Source organism: Suillus subaureus (genome assembly GCF_016647635.1).
Source record: "Suillus subaureus strain MN1 chromosome Unknown BJ212scaffold_63, whole genome shotgun sequence".
In the NCBI taxonomy this organism is placed as follows: Eukaryota; Fungi; Basidiomycota; class Agaricomycetes; order Boletales; family Suillaceae; genus Suillus; species Suillus subaureus.
In genome coordinates, this window is record NW_024538619.1 from 63,344 (window position 1) to 91,174 (window position 27,831).

Here is a 27,831-nt window from a genome sequence, read left to right on the forward strand (position 1 = left end):
GGAGGTCATACAAAATACTAGAATACCTGGTTATTATTGTAAAATACTTGAGTCAAAAAACTGTCTGCATGAGTCACCATTTTGTGAGCCTTGTATCTCCACCATATCTCCACCGATTCACACGGTGTAGGGCTCAAATGAAAGCCCTGAAGCCATACTACAATGTGGTATAACCATGTCCTTGAGGCATTTGTGAGTTCTCACACAATATCATAGATAGTGAAAAATGTCAAAACATGCAGATAGTTTTTTGAGCCACTGTACTTGTACCACTGTGAGTAGTTTTGTGTCGCAAGAAAATCTGCCTTCTAGTTGTCTGAACAGTAACAAAACTTGATGAAATTCATCCTGATTGTATGGTAGAATGTTTTCTTGACGTCAAGTGCCACCTGCAACCATCCAGGGGGGAGCTTTAGATTCCCTTGGTTGAGTTGATGGAGGTAAGCAAAGAACACATTGTGCATAATCTTTGCGCAATGGCCATCCATGGGCACCCCATCAGCATCTTTGATATATTGGCAAGCTATGTTTTCACCCTTGGCAAGTCTGGATGACCCACACATGCTTGTGGATAAGCTGAGCTTGGTAACACTCTTTTTGGTCTGAACATGCTGTGTCCATCTTGCTCAACTCCAAAACTTGACAGATGGAAAATTTGCAGGACTGAGCTCCTTGTCAACATCGTCTCCTAGTGCGGGAATTGTTGTTGAATCTTGGGGATTCCGCCCAATGGCATTTGAAAGGGTGATAACAAGCCTCTGCAATTGGTGTTAGGGTGTAAATAACATAGAAAACCAACTCACTGTAATGCCTCTAGTTTCGCTGTGAGGAGTTCTCTATCCCATGCTAATTGATGATTCTGTTGCTCGAGTGCATGAATATGCTGCTTGGACTCCTCTAATTGGTTCTCAAGATGCATATATGCACTACTATTGTTGGAGTCCAGGGACAAGTGACTGCTATTTCTAGAGAAAAGGGAGCTGTGCAAAGATGCACCACTTGCAAGGCTTACTGAGTCCAATGGGGATGATTCATACCCATCAACTGGTGGGGTGCCAAGGTGTCCATAATAAGGGGTATCTTCAAGATGTCCCAAGAAATCCCTAGAGAAATCAAATGGTTGGTTAGAGTTGTGTATATTTTTATTCATAGTGTAGGTGAGGATTATTGATGTGACGTGATGATGGCAGGAGGAAAGGTGTTGTCGATGGTCATTGTATCGAGAACTCAAACTCATTGCATCCAAGTCTTTCAAACTCTGATTGATGTATCATTGTGTTATGCTAAGTCCATCATCATATTGCTAGTACTAGTAGTACTCCCTATCATGAAACTACTGCCACAATATGTACAGGACTTTTTTAACATGTCCTCGGAACCTGACCTCGATGGTTATGATGTGGACACAAGGTATGTTTCTGTCTGTTGTAGAATAATAAATCTAACATCATTGTCAGCATTTGTGTATCAGATGGCCAATCTGACATACCTCATATGACTCCGTCTGATGATCTTCTCCTGGATCCTGCCAGTGCATTCTGGAATCCAGAGCGAGTGTCTCTGTTGAGAGCACAACTTTTGATGTATGTTGTCTCTCTGCAAGTCAGATATTAGAAACTCATATAATCAAGGCCTCTTGTCTCTGTCGAAATAGTTGAAGCAGTCCTGATCTTGGCTACTATCCCTGATCCTGAGAGTGTGACAGAGCCTGAGAGCAAACATGAAGCACCATGAAGCAACCCTCAGCTCACTCCACTTGCCTCTGTCAAAATGGTCCCAGTCTTGGCTACTATCCCTGATCCCAAGAGTGTGACAGAGCTGGAGAGCAAACCCAAAGTGTGCACTGCTCTTCCTCCTGTTGTAACAACTCCAAAGCCCAAGAAGGACTGGACTGACTTTTTTGCAACACCAAGCCCACCTTCTCCAATGTCCAACTACTGGAAGTATGTGACACCAGAGGAGGATGCTTTATGGTATGATCGTGCTGGGACAGATGATGGCTTTCAAGTTGTTCATCAAATGAAGCAAGAGCTTTGTGAGATCAAGTAGAACTCAATTCTTGATATCATGGACATGTATAGTAGATTCTGAAATGTAAATTTATACCTCATCATCACCTCCATCCTTGTCTTCATCAATATGACCTGCAAATTGAGCAACATCAAGACCAGGTTTTTCGACAAGGAAGAAACAAAGTTCTGGGTTATTGGGGAGTTTATGGGGGACCATTGTGATGACAGCTTGAATCGCAAAAACCTTGACAACCATGAGTGCTTCATTGCCTTGATGTGTGCATGAGTATAAAGTATTGTAAGACTCCTGTAGAAGTTCATAGTCAGGCATGGAATAAAGGGATATGAGAGTGAGAGTCTTGATGGTTTCATTGAAAGTCATCTGAAAATAAAACTGAACCTTGCCAAATTGTATCTGGTCATTGATATGAAGCTGGTAGATTTTTAGCTGGAGTTCTGATAAGTAAAAACACTGTTACTCACCTTTACACTTTGGGCCATGCGTGGCATGCGTGTCATAGCATTTTCCTTCCAACTCGATTGTGCAACTTGTCCATTTGGAATTTGTAGACGTGCCCATTGAATGATGCAGGGGCATTGATCAGCAGTAATATCAACCCCATGAGCAGTGAGATAGGAAATAAGGGCTGTTGCTTCACAAGCAAGCAAACAATGAGGGGTCTGTTCTCATTTGGTGAGGAGCACATATCCACAACCCAGGTCAACTGAACAGTGTGGGAGTGTGTCTGTTGGTGGGTTGAGAGTTGGAATCATGACTTTCAGTGCATTGACTTGACAACGTTGAACACCACGTTCAGACAAGTTAGCATATGGCTGAGAATGTGAATGAATTTCACAACCAAGGTTACCAATTGTCCACTCCATAGTCCACTGCAAGGAGCAGATCGGAGGACCCTTTGTGATGGTCTCAGGTGTGAGATGTCCAAGTGAATGTGCCCATGGTTGCATGAAATGGAGGCAGTCAACACAACACTGATAGTATAGGAGTTTGAACTCCTTCTCAAACTGCATGAGCATCTCATGAGCTTCACACAAGTCAGCTGCAAGAATTTTGTGTTGCTGCATGATTTGAATTCCATGAACAAGCTTGCAAAAGTTCGTCCAGTAGATATTGGGGAGAACACCATAGAGGATTGCAGGTCCAAGGCCAAAGAGATAGAGTAAGAACTCCCAAGCCTTGTATCCACTGTTGATTTTCTGTGCAGGGTTGCGAGGGGGACGATCGAATGATCTGGGAAGGTAAGGAGTTGCATCTGCTACAGCTTTTCCATGGTCCTGCCATACCCGACCCTTGAGAATGGCCCAGTCCCACGTCTCCTTGTCATTGGTAGGTTCACACTGAAATGAGCCACACCAGATGGGAATAAGTTCATCAGCAATGTTGATTGCAGCGAGGTGCATGATATCAGATCTGAAGCAGTTAGGAATGCCAAGGATGCTGTTAGGTTGTAAGCCGAGAAAAATAGTAGGTTTTGATATGCCTGTCTCAAGGCAGCACTGCTCATACTGAGTCTGAGTGCGTGATTCCATCAGGTACTTGAGGTTGTCAAGATAGTTCCCCGAAGATGCAGCAGGAAGGCTCTCAACATCAATATCAGGATGGTTAGAACCAGTGTGATCATAGTTGATAGGCTTGAGGAGTGCTGGATAATAGTGTCTGCCAGCACCTGGTTTATGGCACCCTCTTGTACCACAGTAAAGTCGACAGCCATTGCCTCCATGCGAACCTATGAGTCCATTGAAATAAACCATGCCTGGGCCATCTGCAGTTGTGAGAGCGAGGAAGGGAGTTGATTTGAATACATGATTTTGTGATGCATCCCAGATGGTAAGACCTTCATGCTGAACAGCTGCGAGGTGATATAGGCCAGGAAACAAGAACGAGTCCATGTTCTTTGGCTTGTTGGGACCAGGAATGAATCCTCCAGGTAGAACGTACTTCTTCTTGTAGCATTCCTGTGGGTGGTGGTCAAATACTACCCAAATATATATCCAACAGTCCGATTGCTTACTCTCATACAGCTGAGTGCCATCAATTGAAAGCATAAGTATAGGATCACCATCTTTGATCTTTCCTGATCTGACAGCGTCAAGATAGTCTGTGCCATGAAAGAAATCTTCATAAGCATCAACAACACCACCATTTGCCCTGAGCTTCTCAAGAAGAGCATTGGTTGCATCATCCCAGTATTGCATCTTTTGTGCACTGCTGGGGTCTCTCCAAAGTGCTTGAATCTGGTCTGCAATGGGGATAGTCTCGAAGACCCAAACAGGTACCTTTTTTCTCCCTTGACTCTTTCATAAGATGTTCTGGTCATAATGATCTTGCCCGCACTTTGGACACTTATCATGGTGTTGCCAGGGCCCACAAAATGCTATGCACGAGTCTATACACATGTCATGCACAATAGGCTGAATCCCACTGAGTAGAGCGACTTGATGACAGATTTGATAGTGTGATAACACTTTGGAATCAGGAAAGCGCTCCATGATAGCACTACATATTGAATTGTATGCAGCTTCAGTGGTATCGGTGAGGAATAGCTTTAGCAAGAGTAGTATGTTGGGATCATCGATACTCAGAATCTCTTGAGGTGGGTTGTGAAGGCATTCAAGAGCATCTAGCTCAATATTGATAACTCCATTGTCTAATGTTGCACTATGAAGAGCCTGAATAAAGATCATTGCATCTTTGATATCATCGAGTCGAGAGAGTCGAGAGAGTTCTGCTAGGTCTGCATCATTCAATCCAACGGTATGGTCTGTTCAAGGGTCTGCATCATTAGTGCCTCCTTGAATTTCTTCCTCCTCAGGCTCATGGGGTGGCACATTCTCATCTCTGTCATCCTGTCCTGCATACCCATCTGAGTCATCTTGCCCTGCATGCACATCCAAGTCATCTGGGCCAGGAAAGGCATTATCATAATGTTTGAATGCATCCAGATGGACCTGAGGCACATCATTGTGTTCCTCGAGTGCATCACCCTGACGAGTGACAATAAATCAGCAGATTTTAAATGATACATGCAACTTACTGCTGGAATGATCTGTTCAAACACATCTGGACAGACCTGAGGCACATCATTGTGTTCCTCGAGTGCATCACCCTGACGAGTGACAATAAATCAGCAGATATTGAATGATACATGCAACTTACTGCTGGAATGATCTGTTTATCATTGGACAGTGCATGGGTGCCACTGTCAATGCATTTACACTTGAGAGTATGGTGGTGTGCAGGCTGGATATCCACATCCGAGTCATTGAGCTGGACACTGCTAGAATTGGCAGAATTGGCCTGGATCAATGTGGTGAGAGTTTTATTGAAGATGGTGGCCTTGGGAGTGCGATATTTGGTGTGACAATAGTAGGTTGCTCGAGATACATGCTGGTGAACACCTGCACATTTCATGAGACAATCACAGAGGTACTCTTCCTGCATAGTATGATCGTGATATTGTAAATTACCTGAAGTGAGCAACTTAGTAAAAGCATGTAGGTTGACTCAGAGGAAATGCAGGACTGTGAAAAATACCCAGACCAGTATGCAGGAATGTGAGTGTGGCAGAGTGCAGAAATGAAAAACCAAATGTTATCTTCAGAATGTAGGATTGTTTGTATTGACATACATCAACATTCTTCATTTTATATTTATTGTATCTATCTCATTTGATTTATATCCACCTCTATTTTGCTTATTTTCACTGGGTCTGAACCCTAGACTAGGAGTCTCAGTTTTGCTTACACCCTGTCTGCCTTGTGACACGTCATTAGTCACTGTCACCACATTCAAGTTTTGAATTGAACATCATTTTTTAAAAGTTTTTGAAGGGAATAGATCAATAGTACAAACTATAATACATCTACTACTACAGTCGAGTGAGTCCCCTGATGAATCCCCAGGCTGAGGGTCCAGGGAACAGTTGCCAGACCAGCACAATGCAAAGGAGTTGGCCATCATCTCACAGGAGCCCAAGATGCGCACCAGGAGGTTCTCATCAGAGAGAAGAAAACAATGCCGGTAATGCTTCCAATCTTGGCAATTAATTCCGCCAGGACATTGAGCTTCATGGACATGAGCTCAGAAACAGAACTAGATGTCGGGGTAGGATATATGGTGAGGATCACTGAGATTAGCGACCATGTTGCACTGGTACTTGCATAGCACTGTAGTTCAGAATTCCAATGATGATGGACTTGGGAGGGGATTGGCAAATGAGAGAACTGGAACCAATTGTGCAGGGAGTGGGCAAAGCTCAATGTAGATATGAATCACAAGCAGAATGCTGGAAGCAAAGCACTCCTTCGTCACAGAATTGGTGACGAGTTTGAGACGCCAAAAGAGAGAACTTCAGCTGTGTCTGATATCTTGGAAGCTGATGGGATGAGGGGGTGATAGTGCAGCAAGTGACATGGTGAGTGCTGGAGTAGCTACTCTACACACAAAACAATGATATGCACTCATGCAGGACAGATAGTCAGATTCGAGTGCTGGGAAGCACCCACTGCTTGATTGGATGCAATAGAATATATTTGAAGACAAGATATTAAACCACACAATTCACACACCTCTAGAGCTCAGAAAGTCACCCACAATCCCTCCAAAGTCCAGCTCAACCACACCCAACACCATAAACCTCCAGTAAAATGTCGAGGCTCATCCCAATCCTGCAAGAGTTCCAAGGTCATGAAGGATGTGTAAAGGCCATTGCAGTTTTCCTGATAAATGATGGATGATCACCAGCTCAAATGATGGGGCACTTCATCTGTGGGACTTGAATACAGGTGTTGTATTGAAGGGCCATCCAGGATAAGTAGTAAGATAAAGGGGCAAACTTTTGGAACACAAAGTCAAAAAGTCGGAGGACTCCATCCAGGAATTGGATGATCTGCAGAGTCCAGACTCCACATGCAAGAACATCCAGGAAATGGCTGACTCCAGGGCTATTCTACATAGACTCCAGGGCCAAAGTCTGGGGTCAGTCTGGGGTTTTGGCAGCTGGCTTTGGGCGGGGTTTAAACATTACTCAATGACAACAACTGTAGTGGTGGCATCATTGATGCAGGTATACCCTTTGCTTTTCATGCTGATGTATCAGCTCACTCCATGTTGATGCACACCCACCTCTGTTTGCTGATGTATCCCCTCAGATTACACCTGACCTTGCTTTCTCATGCCCTCCCGCCATCTCGCACCCTCCCACTATGATGCATGATACATCCCACCCACCCTCATACCTGCCTAACCATTGTTCAAATGATGCAGCATGCAATAGGGGCACATTTTGATTCCAACTATTGCTACATGTGTATTAGATGTATCTACCAATATTATAACAAAGTTTTATGTATCCAAGTCCATGTCTTGCTGAGTGACAAGCAAGTTGTGGTCAAATAGCACCAGAGTATCGGCCCAGCTGCTCTGCTTGGTCCAGCGGCATAATGACAGCTGTACACTGACAGGGAACAGGGCAGGCAGGCAGTTGCACAGGTAGGAAAGGAGGGTGGTGGCCAGGTAAGAACAGGTGGCAGGGAGGTAGACGGGATGCATTCATGGTGGTGGGCAGTGCGATGCATTTGTGGTAGTGGGCAGTGCGATAACGATAGTGATGTTTGAACTGCTTGGAGCTCTGCTCGAATCTAGCTGCCAAAGCCCCAGACTGGCCCCAGATTTGGCCCCAGAGTCTACACCACCAACTGCCTCTTTGGGCCAAACAGACATAGTGTGAAAACCATTTAAGCGACCTTACCACAACCTGAATCTTGGCTATAATAAGGTTTTGGTAGATAAATAGCATATTTGTAGAGTAAAGCTACCAAATAGAGGCTCTGTCAGTGTATTTGACCCAATATCTGGTAAAGATGGGAAATAGGTTGTTTGGGCCTGCATCAAGGTTCGATGTGAGGCCACATGAAGGATATTTTGGGTATATCAGACAGAGACCTGTGGTAAAGATCAGAAGCTGAGACATCTGAGAGAGGTTGTATGTATATATAACTAATGTTGAGTGGCCTATGTTTGTTCCTATGGTCTATACATGTTGACCATCACTGATCTGGACGATTTACCATCAACTCTCAACTATCAATGATCTGAATATTACTGCAGGCCTTCCAGCGGTTCAAGGTGGCAACAATCCAAGCACATAGAATTGGCACATGTCCTACAACCATAGATGCTAATGAAAATGACAAGTTATGTGATATAGGCATTCTAACATACTGAAACATATGAAGCGGAAGCTTGATCATCCTGAAGGCAGTCAGAAGAAATGAGGGGACTGGGATAGAAGAGGGCTGCATGCATGCAGAACTCAGCCCAAACATGATCACATACTTCAGGGGCACTTTGCACTCCAATCCAATTCCCCTCAGCACCACTCAACTGGTCTAACCATGCTTCAATGAATGTACCCTGCAATGGAACTCGAGAATCCCACATGGGCCATCTGCCTCTCAGAAAGCATGGATATCCCCCAATAAATGCTAGCCAAAATGCATCGCATCCCCAAGCCCACAGTGGTGACTCTGAATCCACTTTGGTCACCAGCCATGACTCAATCTCCTTTGACAATGTTGACCAATTTCCTCAATTGTGGTGGTCAAATGTTGACGGAAGTGGGAGAAATGGAATGCTATCATCTGGGGGAGGAGCAGCACCGTGATCAGCTACTTCTTGAAAGAAAAACAGCTGTGCCACAATGTAAGTACTAGTGATTTAGTATGTTTGCAACAGAACGTGCACTCACATCACTTGAGGGAAGCGAATTTGTCTGCCAGCTATCAGGATCCCTCATATCCATTGATACAGTGTTTACAACTGGAGTAGTAAACATCCCATACTCCTCAGCAATAGATACTGATATTTGAACAGGCTGCAACAGATGATTTTAAGTTTGTTTTGAACAGAACAATGCCGACTCACAATGTTTTCTTGTAGAAATTCCCCTGGTAGTATACCCGAAAAGCAGACTGAGAAGTAGTGGTTGCAGAGATAAACATCCAGTCTCTTCATGTTGTACATCTGGATAGATGATGGAAATGTTGGTGAGTATTCCAGGATCCATGGAATGTTGAAATCTGAAGTCTGAGGAAGTGTGTGGGACTTTGGACCTGTCGTTCAAAGTCATATCGCAAGGCACATGACTATGTCACTCAATAACTTCAAGTCAATCACTGACACTGACAGCACTGTGATAATCATCTCCAAGACTTGTGCAAGCTATCATTGAGTCCCATCTGTGAGTCCCATCATTTTGAGTATTGAAGTAGATCTAATGTGCAAATCAAAGACCAGGAGTGGTTCTGCACCATAACATCCTCCTACTAGAGGTGCTCACGGTATCATCGTTGTGTATGGTGCTCGATACTATGTGCCACTACACAAGCCTCAATCAACCCTCCAGCTACTTGCCAAACTTACTTGCCCCACCCACCTCGTCCATTCATGAACCATAAATTTGTTGATGGTGATAGTATGTTTTCATTAGTCTGTTATTCACATGGTTGTTTATATCTCACCGCTCTTTATTTACAGTTATAAAATATTGCGATGATAGAAGCAAAAATGCCGTTTGCATGGTATGCCCTCGCAGAGCAGGTGTCTTGCACACAATGGCCATCCAACACATCAAAAAGCATATCTCCCAGAACATGCATCAATGTTTCTCTCAAAGATCTGTCAAGAGTCAACAGGCCACTGCTTCCATACCGCTTGGTCTTGAGGGGAATTTGCGATGGAAGAAAGCTGGGAACCCCATCTTTACCTCAACAAACACCAACCCCACAGCATCTCACCATGACTCCAAAAACCTGTACATAGATGCAGACATGCCTGATGTGGACATGGAGGTCCCACTATCCAAGCTTTTGAACCACATTGCAGGTGACCAGCAATATGAGTTTGAAGAAGCACATCTGGACCTATTTGCTAAGCTCCAAGCAAGTCTTGCCTGCAGGGAAATTCCTTTCTCAATGCCTCTTGCCCCTGTTAAGGGAGAGTGTGAGCTCCTCAATGATAGCGTGCCTGATTTCAGGATTGAACTTCCTGGTGAGTGTAAAATTTGAGTTGTGCTCCATGACAATGCACTTAATGAAGTGTACAGATGATGGTGTTTACAATATGATGGGCACCAATGTTATCACCTCTCAAGATAGTCCAACATACCCATGGACATCCAAAGCAGTGAGTTTTTTTCATATGAGTTGCAAACTCAATGCTCACAGCTATGTCGAGAACTTCATCACATCACTTCTTTTCAGCTCCCCCCGCCACCCATTTTCTGATGGGCAGAAAAAGGCAGTCCTCAATTGGGCTAGAGACCTTGGCGCTCAAGATGTTCCCTCATTCAGTGCAGTCAAGAAGGTCCAGAAACATGTTGACCATCTTGTTGGTGATCCAACTGAGAAGGTCTCAGCTCACTTGGGGGACACATTTTATATCAACAACATCACAGAATCAATTGCTAGGGTTTGTCTAATATGTTACATAGGTGTGTATGATACTGACATGATATTTCAGGACTATGTGAACCCACTCACTCGATTCACGATGCAAGATTACCCAGAGGATGGAGGCGAAGGAATGTCACAGGTGTTTAATGGCATGAAGATGCTGCTTGATCTCCCATCACCACCCACAGTTCAGGTTGATGGCATGATATATTTTATCAACAAGCTGCTGCAAGAATCATCCAAGGCATACTTTATCCCAGAGTGCTTCTTTCTTGGTTCATGTCCTCCCACTGATGAAGTTGAACCTGGAGCTCAACCAAACATGAAAATTCAGTATGCTCTTGGTCAAGCTGCTCAATGGACTGATGTATGTTATTTGATACTAGATTTATGATTTTGTGCTGATCGCTGACATGCGAATTAGGCTGGATTCATCATCAATGATGAACAAGAGATTATACCCACTTCGGCCTTTGTGCGATCATTCAAAGATATCGCTGCAATGCATGGTGAGCTCGATTGTGGTCTCATAGGTATGTTCTATATCAAGTGCACTAGTGATTGCGGGACTTAACCACATAACAGCTTCTTCAGTTAAGTTTGCATCGCTTATGCCCAATCCATTGTGTGAGAAGTCCAATGGTCGAATGGTCTATGCCGTCCCGCTAATTATTTTTATGGATGATGTGTCAGGCAACATGTCGAAGCAATGGAACAAACATCATGCCATTTACATGTCAAATGCCAACTTGCCGCGCGAGATGCTTGAGAAAGAGTTTTTTGTGTGATTCGTCACATCCTCACCTCATGCTGCACCAATGGAGCTCATGTGAGCCATGAAAGAGTCTATCTGGTACATGCATGTTTTTTGTTGTCTAGCTCATATTCTCAGTCAGTGGTCGTGATTTTCAGTGTTGCAGCTGAATCTGGCATCATTGCATGGGACTGCAAGGACAGTGAGGAGGTCATGCTCATCCCTTACGGATTGTTTGTCGCTGGGGACAATCCCATGCAAGCTGAAGAATGCAGTCATGCTGGGCTGAACTGCAACTATTATTGCAGGATGTGTGATGTTGGCAGCACGAAGGAATATAAGGAGTCTGAGGCTGGATATAGCAGTATCTTCAATGTTTGAAAGTCTGTTTCATGTTTTCTAACTACTGATTCTGTGTTTGCAGTCAGGCAATATCCGAATGCCAGAGGGTACTGCGAACACAGTTCAACAGCAATTCGAGACCACAATGCTATCGGGTGCCTCAGAGAAGGTGAAGAACTCCATGTCATCAACTGGTATTCGTGATACAGCTTCAGCCTCCATCCTTAACACACTGCTGGAACTTGGCAAGAAACTCAGGAAACATACAGTGGGTTCTCCAGCAATACCTGAAAATGAGGTCAGCATCACACTCAAGAAAGAGTTCGAGCAGCTCTTGCAAGGTGGAAAGCTCAATGATGCGATCAATCCCCTGCTAGGCATGCATGGTGAGTGTTTTTGAGGATGATGTAGATGTTACGCTCATGTTCAAATCAGCGTTCAATGTCCATATGGATACACCGACCAAAATCCTCCATACAATACTGCTGGGTGTCGTAAAATACTTCTGGGGGCAAACAGTATTCCTCCTCGAGAAATCAAAGCTCTTGCATCTCTTTCAGACCCGCCTCGAGACCATTAACAAGGATGGGCTAAATGCTCCTTGCCTCAACACCAACTATATCTGCCACTACAAAGGCAGCTTGATTGGAAAGCATTTCAAGAGCTTGGCACAAGTAATGCCATTCCTCATCTACGACCTTGTCCCACCAACAGTCCTCAATGGTTGGACAGTCATGGGTGAACTCGTTGTCCTTGTCTGGCACACAAAAATAGCAAACACCGAGGTTTACCTTGTAAGTTCTTATATCACGTACATTTGAATGCCTGCTCTTTCTAATCATCTTTCAATAGGCAAAGTTAACATGAACGATCCAAGATTTTCTGAATGTGACGGCGCAGTGTGCGCCAAGTATCCTGATTAGCAAACCCAAATTCCATTTTCTCATTCATCTCCTAGCCTATATTTGACGTTTTGGACCAGCAATTATCTTCTCGACGGAGCAATACAAATCTTTTAACCATGTTTTCCGCTTGTCTTGCATATATAGCAATCATCAAGCACCAAGCAGAGACACCTGCAAAGTATTTGCTCACCAGGACATCATCAAGCATGTTGCTACTGGTGGTTACTGGTATGATGGCAAGATCAAGAAATGGGTTCACACAGGAGTCCAGGTCTTAAGTTATCTTGATGAGCACCCTGAACAAGCATGGTTGCTCGGGTTATCAAACTTCAGTCGCAGCACTCCAATACCTGGTGAATAACACCATACATTTCATTATTCAATGACTCATTTGTGTATAGGGTCAGGAAAAGTCAAAACAGTAACCAGAAAGTCTGGAAAGACAGTCTGGAAGGACACAGTTCCTTGGAAGGATACACATTGCGCGAATATTCCCAGAACCATCCTATGCGATCCAAACATTGATTACTACCGGGGCAAATGTATTGTGACCAGCACAGGAGAAAACACATACCTCAACAGTGAAGTTATTGTTCGACCGTCAGCAGATGGAAAGGTGGGTTGTTTGTTTGAACTTTCAAGGCAAATAATTGACAAGATGTTTTCAGATGTACATTGGACGTATTTGGGAAATACTTGTATCATCCAATGACCACCGAACAGTAGAACACATCACTCTCCAGCGCTTTTCCTTCACAGAGACATTGCACCCATCTCTTCATCTTCCATGTCTAGATCTTACTGATGATGAAGTAGTTTTGTCTGCCACCATAAGTTGTCATTGTCTTTCACAAGTCGGTGATGCATCTTATGAGTGTTGTCTTGCAGGATATTGTGTGTTCTGTCAATGTCCAACATAACTGCATCAATTCACATTGCACCAACACCGCTCAGCAACCCTGTCATATCCCACAATCTGGACCCATGTTCCATCATATTCCCACGCCTTCCGAGCCTACATCCGGACCCCACTTCATATCCAGCTCATTCCCAGATCCCCTTCCACTGTGCTCCATACCTCAGCAGGATCGACTATGCTCCTGATTTACCCCTGAGCTCCGGACCTCCGGATCCTCGCTGCTAGCCTGATCCGTACAACCCTATCCTGTCCACCCTATGCGCACTCCATCCAGCAAGACATCCAGACTTCACCTCATCTCAGATTCCAGACTATATCTACCTTCTCATATTCCGGTCCTGTATCCACCTTGTCTTCCAGATCCCCAGATCTCCGGACCTCCAGATATTAACTCCGGACCTATTTCCACCCTCTGTCCAATATCCTGCGCCTATCCCCATTTAGGCATTCTCTGCCTTCCAGCTTTCGGTTACCTCTTGTTCCATCTTGCTTATTGATCCTTGTACAAGTCCTCATCTCCAAGTTCATTTACTTATGTTCCGACTTACTTACTAATGTGTTTCCACATGCTCATACATAGCCTTGCTCCTTTGCTTACTGATCCCCTCAGATATTGTTCAGTATATAACCCCTGTAGATACTCCTGTAGTTCCTCAGTTTGAATATCAACTTAGACTTGCCCAATCCTCTCTTGGACTTTGGTCCACCTAAGTCTGTCCTACTCATCAGGCCTAGGGATTGATTCCCTAGGCCGGAGCTCTGCCTTTCTGGCACTTACCCTCTTTCCAGACTTAGGTCCAATCCCTGTCCCTCTGACTCTACCTTATGGTAGTCTACCCCTGCTTGTTTCTACATCGGACTTCATCTGATGTAGCCCCTATTCCTTCCAGACCTCCAGACCTCCTGTCCCTTGTACCTCTGGGCATCCTGTCCTTTGGATGTTCCACCCTCCATACCTTCAGATGTTCTGTCCTCCTAACCCTCAGACATCCTATCCTCCTGTCCTTCAGACATCCTGCCCTCTGTCCTCCATCATCCTGCCCTCCTGTCCTCCGGACCTTCAGACCTCCTATCCTTCCATCCTGTTTCCTGTAGAAGTATTACCTTGCAGTGGGAACTCTCCTGAGCACTTCCTGTGTTCTTCTGGAACTGTCCTGCGCTCCTCCGGATGTTTCCCGTGCTCCTCTGGAAGTCCTCCAGACTTTGTCGGACCATCATCGGACCTCATATGAAATGAAGGGCACATACTCAGGTAAGGGGCACAGTGTACAAGCTGAGGCCAAGCCCCTCTGAGTCAGTCTCTCTCTCCTTTGAGCATGGTTCTTAACAAACCCATATATCAAGAACAGACCATAACATCTCACTTAAGGCCCATCATTCAACACAAGCCGACCCCACACTACCTCCTTAATGTATACTCTGTTCATAACTATGACTACATCAATCTCATTATGCCCGATACCCTTTGCAAGACACCACTGAGAGTGACCAATGTGGCTGAAGTTCAAGCATTGGCAGTGTGGCAAATGTGGGAGAAGCAAGCAGCCAAAAAATCCGGAAATATACCTCAACAAGGAGAGGGTGAACACATTGAAGATGCCACAGCACCACGTGCAGTCTTTGATTGTGCTCTCACCACCATGAAGACTGGTGCCAAACCGAAAGCAAAGGCCAGCAGTTCCAGCATGCAAGGAAGAAAGAAGACTGTACCGTCACACACCAGTCAAGCTGTTGTGGGGCCCTCTAGACCAGCATCACCTCCACAGCAAAACACAGCAGATACTGCTGCTCCAGATCAATGATATTTTACGCAGCCATCGTATATTCCTCCTCATTTTTCACACAATCCTGTGCCTCAATCATACATTTCCTCACCACCTCAATTGTACCACTTTCCACTGCCTCAGCCATACATGATTCAAGTTCTGCACCCAGGCCAATCACACATGCATCCACAAATGTCACACCTTCCCCTCCAACCACACCTTCCTGCCCCTCAATCACGCTTGGCTCCACCCCAATTACATGCTCATGCATTCCCATCAGCTTCAATTACCTGGCATCCGGGCCATCAAGCCTTTTTGCATCCACCACCCGCGCCTCATTTCCACCATATGCTATTGACTAATACCTTCCCACTGGCAGGACCTAATAGTCGACCTGGGCCTCAACCACCACAGCATCACTACCCCCATCTGTCCTCTATCTCTCCCTTCTCACCCACACCTTATCCTACACAGCACTCCACTCATCCATGACATCTGTCACTCAGGCTATTGTTATTTCCAGAACGCTACTTCAGTAAAAGTGCAGCTGCCAGTGAGACACCTAAGAAATCTTGCTGGGATCAAGCTATTGTCATTCCAGAAACCCACTGCAGCTGCCAGTGAGACACCTAAGAAATCTTGCTGGGATCAAGCTACTGTCATTCCAGAAACCCACTGCAATCTTCAGGGTGTCAACTATGTGTCATTGCATATCACAATTCGCATTGGAGTTAAGCATACAGTCAGACTAATACATATTTGAATAAGACCCATACTTTACATATAGCATACAGTCCTCAATTTACATGCTCCCTTCTAACTTTGTATTTTATTGTATGAGCAATTTTGCACCATCGAGATTTGAGCCTCATGTGAAACACACAAATGTTAAGCGTGTCCTTAATAAGCTTTGATTTTTTATGGCATTCAGGCAGAACACTCACTCAGATCTCAGAGCCAGACTCATCATCTTGCATCCTTCCTTTTCCTGGCTTTCAGGATGTTACTCCAATGCTTTCCCATATGCACTCAAGGCACTCCACAGCCACATTCAACAAGTGGTCTGTTAACACCAGATGCTGCCAGAGGTCCAGGAGGCAGGAGTCATTCAGCTTCCATTCAAAGTGTTCATAGTGGATCTCGACCTCCTGCAAATGGTTTAGGAACAGGGAGTATAGGACATGCGCACTCACCAGCAGGATTCTCCCAGACATCTAGACCACCCAGCAGTAGTACAAGTTCTCAGTCACAATCTGCTGTTGGTGCATCCTGTTCTTGTGACAATTTGCAATCTGCAATGTCTGATGGATCACTTGATGAAAACATTACCACAGGTGTATGCCATCAACGAACTGATTCAAGTCCTGATCATGGTGACCCAACTGTCCTTATGCCTGTATGCACGAAAAGACTGAAAGTTTATGCGATGAAGGTTGCCAAAGACTTAGGTGTTGCCGAGGAGGAACTTCATGAGTTTATTGATGTAAGTTTTCCTTTGGTGCTACACAACTTTCTGACATGGCTGCCCTGCTTGCAGACTGGAGGGATATACTATATGCTTATTGACATCAAGGCCACCTTGTTGAGGCGGAATGAAGACGCCAGGAAGATAGAGCTCGCCCAGTTGAAAGAGCTGCTAGATTCTAAGGACTTCAAGGTATGCTGTGGCTGTCCAAATGTACAGCAGTATTAGTTGATCAAATGAAATGCAGTCTGGAATCCAGAGTCATCTCACTGCATGCATGCTGTCACCCAACATCACTGCATATGTCACCAATGCACACACTCACATTATGGTATTCTTCAAGTCAATCACTGTATTAGTCAGATGTTGAAACTGCAACAGGACTTCGTCAGGAAGCATCACGATGTGTTCAAAATCCCTGTGGCAATACTTGAAGATGTGGAACTTAAAGCACAACTGTCAAAAATGGTCAGTGACCTGCTTTCATCCATCCATGGCAACATAAAGGCCAAGGTTCGTCAAGTTTTGCCACTGCTATGTAAACTAATCATGAGATATACATGCTCAGCTGACAATGTCAATCATCAAACAATTGAGTATCATGGAGACCGCAAAGTCTCTCACTCATCACTGCAGCATTGAGGTTGATTCTATGCACTGGAATAGGTTCGCATTTTTGGTACATCCTTGCTCTATTTGACAACAGACAGTTCATGACATGCGATCTAGCAGCGCTGCTTGCACATTTTCCTTATCCGCATGGATGACTACAAGACTGTACCCCTCAAAGTTCTTTTTTCCAACTCACTCATTCCATCACTTCACGATGACCTTCACATCAAAATCAATGAGAAACTCAGCATTGACATGGACACTATCAAATGCAGGATACATGGCAATGTTGATCAAGACCTTGAACCCAATACTCCTGCTGATTCTGAAAGTTTCTTAGATGAAGACCATCTGATGCAAGACATGGAGAATACTGACAATGGCAGCCAGCAAGAGAATGAGGGCGAGAATATTGGGGGCAAAGGAGCAGAGGATGAGGACCAAGGCAAAGGAGATCTGCCAGTTGATGAGGAAAATTCAGGATCTGAAAGCAAAGGACACCCTGCTGTTTACTCTTTGTCTAAGTTCTGGAAGTTTGTAGATGACTCCCTTGATGGCATTCGTGAGCTAGCAAGGGCCTGGGTCAGTGAGCAAGAGGGGATGGGTGGTTCTCTGACATATGAACATGCTTTTCACGAGTATGTTTCCCATTAATTTGCCCTCCTCATTGTTGCTGATTGTTACAAAGTATCCTTGTGGAATACTTTCAATTGGACCTCACTGAATTTCCTGGAAGGAGAACCATTCCAAAGCTCCTCACTACCACTAGCCCCCAGTGGCAGACTACCATCCAGAACCAGCTCTTATGGTGAAGTTGAATTTTTCAACCACTCATTTTCATTTCCACTCGTTCTCGCTTTCCGGCAGTGCATTGATGCATATCACTCATTTAATAGCATCACTCATTTAGTATGGCTTAATTTCGTGTTTTTGCTATTCGATTATACAGTAACAACATGACTGGTATGTGATAATGATATGACACATACATACTGAGCAGGTGCTCTAAACATACGAAGCGTGATATCTGGGCGAGGTGTCAATTGAACCTACACCGAACATATTGAACCTGATATCTATACGAGCCATAGCATGAGATGTTTCTGAGATGTATGTTCGAAATATTATAGGAACATGACAACCTGATGTGAATAACAGCCCTGGTCGTCAATGTACCCTCGGTCTCTCTATAATATGCTCAGGTTACCGTTTGCAGGTCTCCTTAATCTTGCGCCCACTTGGTGACTCAGACAATTACTAAATTGCTCCGAAATATATAGTGTGAAAACCATATAATCAATACCGTGGTAAGGCTTATCACACCCTAACACTTTTTTGGGTCTACCGGAGGTTTTGGGCGGTTGGTGGTGTATGCAGAATAGCCCTGGAGTCGGCCAAATCCCTGACTTTCACCCGCGTGCAGTCTGTCTTTCGGGAGTTTCCGGCCAGTGCACCCAGGCGCCCAAGGTTTGTCTGCTTGATGTCTTACACCATCCACTGATTTAATCATTGCTCAGCGAGCAATGGCATTGGCAGCCAGCTCATGTAAGGGCTAAGGCGCACACCTGTTCCTAACACCTAGTATTCTGAATCCACTAACAACTGAGTCGTGCCCACCATGTGACCAGCCAACGGACACTGGCACCCTCTTTGACGCTTTACGAATACACCACGAGCTTGCGCAAATGTCGTTTCTCACTTCATCTGTCATACACACTTACTCAAGGACAATATCTGCCTGCCGCAGCCTCACACAGTGTTTGTGAACATCGCTCCTGCTACCACCAGCAATCAAAATGTCATTTCTCGCTCACCATATCATCCAAAGTAGTGCATTACCTATGGGCCATCGTGAAGCATCTTGCTTGGACATTGCTTGTGTGTAAATGTTTTTTTATTACAAGACGAGGCATAAAAGTTGTGTCTTGTACTGCCAGGAGCACTGTGACATGTGAGCTTATCCGGAGCTCTTGGATGACGTCAGAGGATTTTACTTTAACTCATACATTGCAGAACAAACCAATGTATGGTTCGGAAGCTTTCACAACATCTGTCAAGAATCCGAGATGAGGCGCTGGACTTTGGTGATGCCATCCATCGTCTTCCTTCTGAGAGGGTACCGTTCGCATTCTTTCGCTAGGTCTGGATAGATTTACAGTTAACAGCAGACGGGAATAAATCGGGACAAACACGCCCCCAGTGGGAACATCCCAAAATATAATCAGCGCTGAGCGCTTGAAGTTGAACCCTGTGAAACTTCGAAACACCATCCATCGGTCAGCCTTGGACTATAAGGACCTAGAGGTTCAAATGAATACTTATAATTATTGTTCATCTATGGTAGTGGCGCAGTAGCAGGCATTTTGAAAACTTACAAACTTGAAAACTTTGTCGAGCAATGACTTGGAGCCTCGGAGCACACTGCAATCCTCGGCCAAGGCGTCAACCAGTACAAAAATACCTATGTGGTACCCTCGTGGATGACCGATAAAACATCAATGAAGCTCCAGGGTCCCTGTATTACCACTAGTACTTCTCGGGCGATGGGTTCGGACTCAGGCTCCATGTGCGACCTTCTTAAGCGCTCTCACCTCACATGTCTGGTACGTTATCATAAAGATCCGCCTGTATATACTAACTGGTGCTTGCGCAGATCCTGTTTGTTGTTCTTTGATTACACATGCCCTTCAAGTCTAACCCTTAAACCCTCAAAGTTCAAACTATCCAGGCCTTTCTATTACCACCCAATCTCGAACGTATTTTTCTCCATACCACCACCGTTGCCGCTGAAGAACACCCAGAAGATGTCTGATTGACGAGCGGCCTTGCTTAACAAACGGTTCTATGATGTTCTCAAGGGCAAGATCCCTATCGAGCCATGAAACTGTCACTTGTTTCTTGATTCCATATGTTCCCAACCAGATGTTGCGGTGTGTGTAAGTAAGATAGTGGGAGAATCAAAAGGACCCTCTATTGTGCAAGAGGCGATGCGACTGGACTTGTCGGCGGAGTTCATGAATGGTATTGGTGCTGACGTTCTTGTATATCTCCTCCAGGCCACAAGCATCAGCAGCAATGTGCTGGATCACCTGTTTGTCCAGATAGTCGAACCAGATTTCTTCTGGTCGGCGTTTAGTCATGCTTTTGCTCGTGGAGAGCTACTCGAAAAAGCTCAACGTGCCTTTGCTAGCCTCCTCCTCCGGCTGTTGAACCTCTCCAACCATGACACAGCACCCTATCTCGAACTAGCTGGCAGGCCAAATGTGCTCCCACAACTCACAGGTTCTGCAAACTTGGAAGTCCGGCTTATTGGAGAGAAGATTAAGCACATCCTTTCGATGTATGGCTCCTCAGCCCCTCCCTCGGCTGCCAATGGCCCAGGTGGATGACATGACAATGATTTTGTCAATTTCCGCGAAATCACTATCCTTCCCACAGCCGACGAAATTAGATCCGAACAGCTACCATTCTTGTGCCGTAGCTCGGAGTTAGAAGATGAATCTGGAGAAAGCACTCATACCGCAGATTATCTCGACAACACATTTCGCCTGCTTTGCAAAGACATGATAGCAGAGATGAGAGAAGAACTTCAAGCGTTAGAAGGAAAGAACGTCAAGCACCACCGTGCTAACCTTATAGATGGTATTATACTCAAAGGCGTTTACCATGGTGCTGATGATCGGAAGATGCTGTGGGGAATAACATTGGAGTGTGTTGACGACCTGCCATCTCTGAAGCACATCCCCCTGAAGGACAGGAAAGCATACCTCACAGATGATCACAGTGGCTCCAAGGTCCTTCGTCACCAATCACTTGTCTGTGTGGTGGCTGATAACGAAGTTGTCGGCTTTGGCACTGTGAACCGAGTGGAGGATCTCTTGATCCGCAGCCCTCCTATCATCGTTATTCAACTAGACGGGCGGGCGAGTACAAGTAGAACCATCCTCCGGCTCCGCAATGCCAAAGACACGAAGCTCCTCCAGATTGACACTGCTCTCTTTGCTTTTGAGCCGGTGCTCAAGGCATTGCAGAAGACGCAGCACATCCCAGTATCGGATGAACTGCTGTTCTGGAAGCGTGGTGTTACTCTGCAGAATCCCCCGCAGATGGCTGATGGCGTTATCACAGCTATTGAAGCCAACCGTTCTGGGAACTTGCAACACTTGCTTCAGACCCCCAACCCTATACAATTAGATCGCTCCCAAGCTTTGTCGATTCTTTCTGGCCTGACTCAGAGGGTGTCTTTGATACAGGGTCCTCCAGGTATATTTTTTGACACTATAGATGTCTGGTGATGCTTATGAAACGGATCAGGGACCGGAAAGTCATTTGTGGGCGCCCTCTTAGCAAAAGCTCTACACGACTTCACCAATCAGACAATTCTTGTTGTTTGTTATACCAACCATGCCCTGGACCAGTTTTTAGATGATCTTCTCAAAATCAGCATTCCTGATGACCATATGGTTCGACTCGGAGGTAGAGCTAAACCGCAGCTTGCGCATCTCAACCTCTTCAGTCCTGGCCAGAGAATGTCCCAGCCCCCGCGGACTAAGGCGGATTGGACCATGATCGACGAATTCAAGGCCAGACTTAAATATCTATGCAGTCGCCTTGACAACTCTGTTGCAGAGTTCATGGCAAATAGGATTCGTTATGAGGATATCTTGATGCATATCGAGTTCGAGGATGAGTCTTATTTTGAAGCTTTTCGCGTTCCCAAGTCAGATGACGGCATGGCCACTGTAGGCCGCAGAGGTCGGGAGGTTGACCCAACGTATCTCATCGTGCTATGGGAAAGAGGCCGTGATGCAGGTATCTTCAAATATGCGGCTCATCTGCATATGGAAGAATCGAGTCGCATTTGGACTACTCCCTTGTCTGCCCGTAAGAAGTTGTTGACGAAATGGACAAATGACCTCCAGAAGCAGATGGTAGATGATATTGGCGCCGTTGGCCGAGACTACAATAATTGTCAAATAGATCTCACCCGGAAGTTTGGCGAGTCGTTGATCGCAACGCTCAAGGCGAAAAGGATCATTGCATGTACAACGACAGGTGCCGCGAAATTCACTGAGGATCTCCGGACTGCTGCTCCTGATGTTGTCCTTGTGGAGGAGGCTGGAGAGATTTTGGAGAGCCATATACTAACTGCTCTTGGCGAAAACACAAATCAACTGATCCTTATTGGAGACCACAAGTATGTTTGCAATCACTACCTTCAGTGCCTTATTCTGAGTTATAAATTTAGGCAATTGAGACCAAAAGTCAATAGCTATGCCCTCCAGGTCAAGAGTGACCAAGGATATGACTTAAACAGGTCGCTTTTCGAGCGCCTTGTTCTAAAAGGATTCCCTCACGCTACTCTCACCGAGCAACATCGTATGCGGCCTGAAATCTCCGCACTTGTTCATGAGCTCACATACCCCGAACTCACTGATGCCGCTAGCACCCGTGGCAGAGCCGATATTCGTGGGATCCAAGATAATATCATTTTCGTCAACCATGCTCACCCTGAGGACAACGAGGGCAGAATTAGTGATCGCAGCGATCTTGGTTCTACAACTTCAAAACAAAACTCTTATGAAGCTGGCATGGTTCTGAAGATTGTCCGGTACCTTGCTCAACAAGGTTACGGGACAGATAATATCGTCATCCTGATGCCTTATCTTGGGCAGCTCTCCAAACTTCGGGAATATCTCAAGGCAGACAATGACCCGGTGTTGAACGACCTCGACTCTTATGACTTGGTTCGTGCGGGACTACTCTCTCCTGACGCTGCAAAGGCATCCAAAAGGAAGATAAGACTTGCTACCATAGGTATGAACTCTATCGCAACGAATGCCTGAAGTTTGACTGACTGGAGTAGACAATTACCAGGGTGAGGAAAGTGATATTGTGGTTGCTAGCTTGACACGATCGAATCCTGATGGTGCTATCGGCTTCATGAAGTCCCCTGAATGTTTGAACGTCCTCTTGTCTCGGGCCTGTGATGGTCTTATTCTCATTGGCAATATGGCCACGTTCAAGAGCAAATCCACCATGTGGAGTGGTCTCTTCAATCATCTCAGACAGGCAGCACACATCTATGAAGGGTTCCCCATTAAATGCGAGCGCCATCCTACGCGGAAGGCCATTCTGCGAGATGCTAATGATTTCGATGATCGATGTCCAGATGGAGGTTGTTCAGAGCCTTGGTGAGTGTCCTTTAACAATGTTCGGTGTATCTCGCTGATCTTGCTCCTTTAGTGGTGCAATGCTCGGTTGCAACGTGCACCCTTGTCCTTCAAAGTGCCACCAACTTTCTGATCACTCCAAAGTACTTTGCCAACAGGTGTTATTTGGCAAGTGTGGGGCAGGCGTCCACAAAATTTCATGGAAGTGTCATCAAGGGCCTCGCACAAAATGCACTCCATGCGAGAAGGATGCAGAGCGCACTGAAAAGCAATTACTACGCGACGCAGAAGTCCAGCAAAAACGTGATGCTGAGCAAGCCAGCTTCAACACTAAAATGGCTGAAATGGATGCGAGACTTAAAGCTGAGGTCGAAGTTATTGCAGATGCCAATACCGTGAAGCAGAGAGAGGCTATGCTTAAGCAGAAGGAACGAGAGATTGAAGAGGCAAAAATTCGTGCGCAGAAAATAGCAGGTTCCTCAAAGGATGGTAGTGCAAACCCATCCGAACCAACAACTTCTCCCTCACAGCAATCCTCCGGTTCTTCGTCTACTCCTTCGCAACCTTCCGGTAGCCAAAAAAACTCTGCCGCTCGCGACGACTGGGAGTCACAGAAGAAGCTCTTAGGCGAGCAAAACGACGCGATTGATAGTATTATGGTGATGACTGGACTGGAAGGAGTGAAGTCGCAAGTTCTACAAACCAAAGAGAAGCTAGACTTGATGAAACGCCAGGGAATACCGGCAAACAAAGAGTGTCTGAATCTTGCACTCTTGGGAAACCCAGGGACAGGTAGGAGCCGTTCTTTGGGTAATATTTTCGCCCTAATTTAAACTGTTCTGCAGGAAAGACAACGGTCGCAAGGCTATATGCCCAGTTTCTTGAATCGATACAAGTACTTCCAGGAAACGCTTTTAAGGAAACTACGGGAGCAAGTCTGGCACATGATGGCGTCGGTGGCGCAAAGAAGCTTATCGAGGACGTTATGAAAGTTGGCGGCGGTGCCATATTCATCGACGAGGCCTATCAGCTGGTTAGTGCACAGGGTGGGTCAGGTACCAATGTTCTTGACTTCCTGCTAGCGGAGATGGAGAACCGCGTTGGAAGCCTAGTTTTCATCCTTGCTGGGTACAGCCGTCAAATGGAGAAATTCTTCAATCATAATCAAGGTCTTCCAAGTCGTGTCCCGCATAGATTCACCTTCGAGGACTACACCGACGAAGAGCTCCTTGATATGTTCGCTGATCTGGTGGAGAAACAGTTTAGAGGCCAGATGAAGGTTGAAGAGGGCATCCGGGGTCTTTATAGTCGAATCACAGTCTGACGCCTTGGTCGTGGTCACGGCCATGAAGGGTTTGGAAATGCCTGTGCACTGCAAAATATGTTTGCACAGATACGTCAGCGACAGGCCGCAAGGGTAGGCAAAGAGTGCAAGAACGGATCATCGCCAGACAATTTCTTGCTCGTTAAGGAAGATCTTATTGGCCCTAATCCAGATTCCATTCTTCCGCAGTGCCCTTCATGGATAAAGTTGCAAAAGCTCACTGGTCTTGGATCCGTAAAGCAATCTGTCAGCAACCTCTTCAACCTCATTCGGGCGAACTATCATTGCAAGTTGGCAGAAAAGCAGCCTCTCGATATGGCCCTTAACCGGGTTTTCCTGGGCTCCCCGGGCACTGGCAAGACCACTGTCGCCAAACTCTATGGTCAAGCACTGGCGGACCTAGGGCTTCTCAGTAATGGGGAAGGTTCGGTGTTCTGCTGAAGAATGTTTGAGGATCATTACCTGATTGTCGTCTTTAGTTGTGGTGAAGAACCCTTCAGATTTTGTCGGGCAACATCTCAGGCAATCCGAACAGAACACTAAGGCGATCTTGGAGAGTACTGTCGGGAAGGTCTTGGTCATTGACGAGGTGGGTATATATGTCCGCCCTCACCTTGCGGTCCTTATTGTCTCGCTAGGCATACATGCTGCATAGTAAGAATGGTGGTACCCAGGATCCCTATAAGACCGGCGTCATTGACACCATGGTTGCGGAGATACAGAACGTACCAGGGGATGATCGTTGTGTCTTGTTATTGGGATACAAGGAGCAAATGGAAGACATGTTTAAGGCAGGTGCACGACTTCATGATCAGAACCTGGCTCTGATACGTGAATTAGGATGTTAATCCTGGGTTTGCTCGGCGCTTTGCGATTGAGGACATGTTCATGTTTGAAGACTTCACTGAGCCTCAACTACAGGAAATCTTTGAACGCAAGCTAAATGATCAAGACCTCAGTGCAACAGAGAAAGCTAAGCAAGTAGCGCTTGGTCTTTTGAGCCGAAGAAAGAACCGCCCGAACTTTGGGAATGGAGGGGAAGTAGAAAACATGCTGACTTTTGCAAAAGATCGATATCTAAAGCGGCAGGCATCACAACCTTCCCATCTGTCTCAGGACATCATCTTCGAGCCGGAAGACTTCAATCCTAATTGGGACCGTGATCAACATGCTGCAGCAAACTTGGCTCAGTTGTTCGAAGATATGGTTGGATGTGAAGCTGTTATTCAGAAGCTGGGAGATTACCAGAGCATGGCGCAAGGGATGAAAGCATCAGGACTGGAAATGCGCAAGCAAATCCCTACCAGTTTCATCTTCAAGGGACCACCTGGTAATCAAACTATGTCTGAAGTTGTTCATGCGTTGATACCTTCTCTTCAGGAACCGGAAAGACGACCATCGCAAGGAAATTTGGTCAAGTCTATTATGACATGGGCTTCCTCACATCCATAGAACTGGTTGAGTGTTCTGCATCGGATCTCGTTGGCGAGTACGTTGGCCAAACAGGTCCAAAGACGAAGAAACTTTTTGAGAAGGCCATCGGCAAAGTTCTCTTTGTGGACGAGGCATATCGACTCAGCCAAGGTCATTTTGCGCAGGAAGCCATTGACGAAGTCGTAGGACTGATGACCAACGAGAAGTTCATGGGTAAGATGGTCATCATCCTGGCAGGATATGAGAAGGAGATGAACCAGCTTTTGGGTGCAAACCCTGGGCTTTCCAGTCGGTTTTCCGAGGAGTTCATTCTGCCTAATATGTCATCAACCCGATGCCTCGAGCTGCTTGACAAGGAACTGCGCGGGTTAAAGGTTGTCGTCCAAGGGCTGTCTGATCCATCGTCATCACTATACGAGGAGATGCTAAGCATCATCGCTGATATGGCGAGCCTCGAGAACTGGGGCAATGCACGTGACATAAAATCTATTGCGAAACGGTTAGCTCGCCCTGCGTTCATCTCGGCTGGGAAAACTCCAGGGAGTTCACTGGTCGTTACATCAGAAGACGCATTGAATATCATGAGAAGTCAACTCTCTGAGCAACGAGAACGTGTCAACTTGCCAAGCAAGACAGTGTCATCATCCCCCAGTGTCCCACAGATGGCTATGTCAAGAAACATCGCTCCTCCTCCTTCAACCTCTCAGAGTGTGTCTACCTCAGCTCCTCCAAAGCCCCCTGCTCCCAAGTCATCTCGTAAACGAACACAGCAGCAACCTAAACCTCCCTTCGGTGGGACACCTCCGCCAGACACCACAGTTTCATCTCAGGTTAGTGTCGTACACTGCATAAGAAAGGGAAGAGGTTACTCAAACAAAGTTTATTGCTTGCCCAGACAAACGACCAGGCGCAACGGGACCCCAGTGTAGATGATGCCACTTGGACAAGGCTGCAGGCGGATAAAGCAGCTGCGGAAGCAGCCGAAAAGGATGCCGCTGAGGAGTTGCGAAAGCATGATATTGCGAAGCAGAATGCTTTGAACGAGCTGCGAGCTGCGGAAGCTGCTGCACGGAAACTCGCACAGAAAATTGCGAATGATAACGCCGCCAACGAGCAGCTCATGCGCCAACGAGAGGCCGCTCGCATCCAAGAGCTAGAGGCTAAAGCCACTCGAGATAGAGCCTTGGCTGCGCTGAAGAAGAAGCAGCAAGAGGAGGAGAGGAGGAGGCACGAGGAGGTTCGAGTACAGCAAAAGTTGCGGCAAATGGGTGTGTGTGTTGCAGGCTTTAACTGGATCAAGCAGTCGCAAGGTTATCGATGTGCTGGTGGTAGCCATTTCATTTCGAATGACCAGCTGGGTATCTAGGTTGGCACGTGATTCTTTCACCATTTTTCGTCCTGGTACGATGTTTTAATCAGCCTATCGCACGTGCACAACATGCACGATCTGATATCTGAAGCTAGTATTGTATGTCCAGAAGATGAACCTACTTAGATATGTTTTTTATTTGTTATCGCCTCAATTTCTGCTGTTGTGACATTTTGCTTTCAAGTCACATGATCTTATGTTTTGTTCAGTGCTCAAGCTCAAGTTGCAACTGGCATATAATCCTTCGTGCGTATATAGAGCATGATTTATTAGTACGGGAC

General features: G+C 45.8%; 9 protein-coding genes across 9 annotated transcripts; 6 read left to right on the forward strand and 3 right to left on the reverse strand.

Moving 5' to 3' along the window:
* Window positions 1-1,366: 1,366 nt before the first annotated feature.
* Window positions 1,367-2,049, forward strand: BJ212DRAFT_1486892 (uncharacterized protein; the record flags this gene model as incomplete). Its single annotated transcript, XM_041341183.1, has 4 exons — window positions 1,367-1,410; window positions 1,458-1,583; window positions 1,632-1,698; window positions 1,747-2,049. The coding sequence occupies 4 exons, from the start codon at window positions 1,367-1,369 to the stop codon at window positions 2,047-2,049; spliced, it is 540 nt and encodes a 179-aa protein (XP_041186725.1).
* A 51-nt stretch (window positions 2,050-2,100) lies between these two features.
* BJ212DRAFT_1284806 (uncharacterized protein) lies at window positions 2,101-3,434 on the reverse strand (the record flags this gene model as incomplete). The annotated part of the gene is made up of 3 exons (XM_041331848.1): window positions 2,101-2,445; window positions 2,496-2,693; window positions 2,718-3,434. The coding sequence occupies 3 exons, from the start codon at window positions 3,432-3,434 to the stop codon at window positions 2,101-2,103; spliced, it is 1,260 nt and encodes a 419-aa protein (XP_041186726.1).
* A 1,365-nt stretch (window positions 3,435-4,799) lies between these two features.
* BJ212DRAFT_1486894 (uncharacterized protein) lies at window positions 4,800-5,475 on the reverse strand (the record flags this gene model as incomplete). The annotated part of the gene is made up of 3 exons (XM_041341184.1): window positions 4,800-5,018; window positions 5,069-5,140; window positions 5,191-5,475. The coding sequence occupies 3 exons, from the start codon at window positions 5,473-5,475 to the stop codon at window positions 4,800-4,802; spliced, it is 576 nt and encodes a 191-aa protein (XP_041186727.1).
* A 2,680-nt stretch (window positions 5,476-8,155) lies between these two features.
* On the reverse strand, window positions 8,156-9,478 carry BJ212DRAFT_1304457 (uncharacterized protein; the record flags this gene model as incomplete). The annotated part of the gene is made up of 6 exons (XM_041333614.1): window positions 8,156-8,197; window positions 8,257-8,286; window positions 8,371-8,598; window positions 8,783-8,908; window positions 8,959-9,146; window positions 9,457-9,478. 6 exons carry the CDS (start codon window positions 9,476-9,478, stop codon window positions 8,156-8,158), a joined length of 636 nt encoding a protein of 211 aa, XP_041186728.1.
* Window positions 9,479-11,403: 1,925 nt separating this feature from the next.
* Window positions 11,404-12,404, forward strand: BJ212DRAFT_1284808 (uncharacterized protein; the record flags this gene model as incomplete). Its single annotated transcript, XM_041331849.1, has 3 exons — window positions 11,404-11,616; window positions 11,666-11,969; window positions 12,019-12,404. Coding segments are annotated over 3 exons (903 nt in total), but the record flags the coding sequence as incomplete, so codon positions are not given.
* Window positions 12,405-14,723: 2,319 nt separating this feature from the next.
* Window positions 14,724-15,209, forward strand: BJ212DRAFT_1486896 (uncharacterized protein; the record flags this gene model as incomplete). Its single annotated transcript, XM_041341185.1, has 1 exon — window positions 14,724-15,209. The coding sequence occupies one exon, from the start codon at window positions 14,724-14,726 to the stop codon at window positions 15,207-15,209; it is 486 nt and encodes a 161-aa protein (XP_041186730.1).
* A 1,261-nt stretch (window positions 15,210-16,470) lies between these two features.
* Window positions 16,471-18,062, forward strand: BJ212DRAFT_1486897 (uncharacterized protein; the record flags this gene model as incomplete). The annotated part of the gene is made up of 7 exons (XM_041341186.1): window positions 16,471-16,656; window positions 16,711-16,830; window positions 16,886-16,969; window positions 17,020-17,151; window positions 17,207-17,317; window positions 17,368-17,888; window positions 17,939-18,062. 7 exons carry the CDS (start codon window positions 16,471-16,473, stop codon window positions 18,060-18,062), a joined length of 1,278 nt encoding a protein of 425 aa, XP_041186731.1.
* Window positions 18,063-19,208: 1,146 nt separating this feature from the next.
* Window positions 19,209-19,358, forward strand: BJ212DRAFT_1202065 (uncharacterized protein; the record flags this gene model as incomplete). Its single annotated transcript, XM_041329088.1, has 1 exon — window positions 19,209-19,358. A coding segment is annotated over one exon (150 nt), but the record flags the coding sequence as incomplete, so codon positions are not given.
* A 488-nt stretch (window positions 19,359-19,846) lies between these two features.
* BJ212DRAFT_1304461 (P-loop containing nucleoside triphosphate hydrolase protein) lies at window positions 19,847-27,547 on the forward strand (the record flags this gene model as incomplete). Its single annotated transcript, XM_041333615.1, has 14 exons — window positions 19,847-19,853; window positions 20,173-20,631; window positions 20,689-21,513; window positions 21,565-22,447; window positions 22,499-23,067; window positions 23,117-23,444; window positions 23,497-24,215; window positions 24,269-24,702; window positions 24,817-25,171; window positions 25,227-25,336; window positions 25,386-25,542; window positions 25,646-26,077; window positions 26,128-27,011; window positions 27,035-27,547. The coding sequence occupies 14 exons, from the start codon at window positions 19,847-19,849 to the stop codon at window positions 27,545-27,547; spliced, it is 6,675 nt and encodes a 2,224-aa protein (XP_041186733.1).
* Window positions 27,548-27,831: the final 284 nt, after the last annotated feature.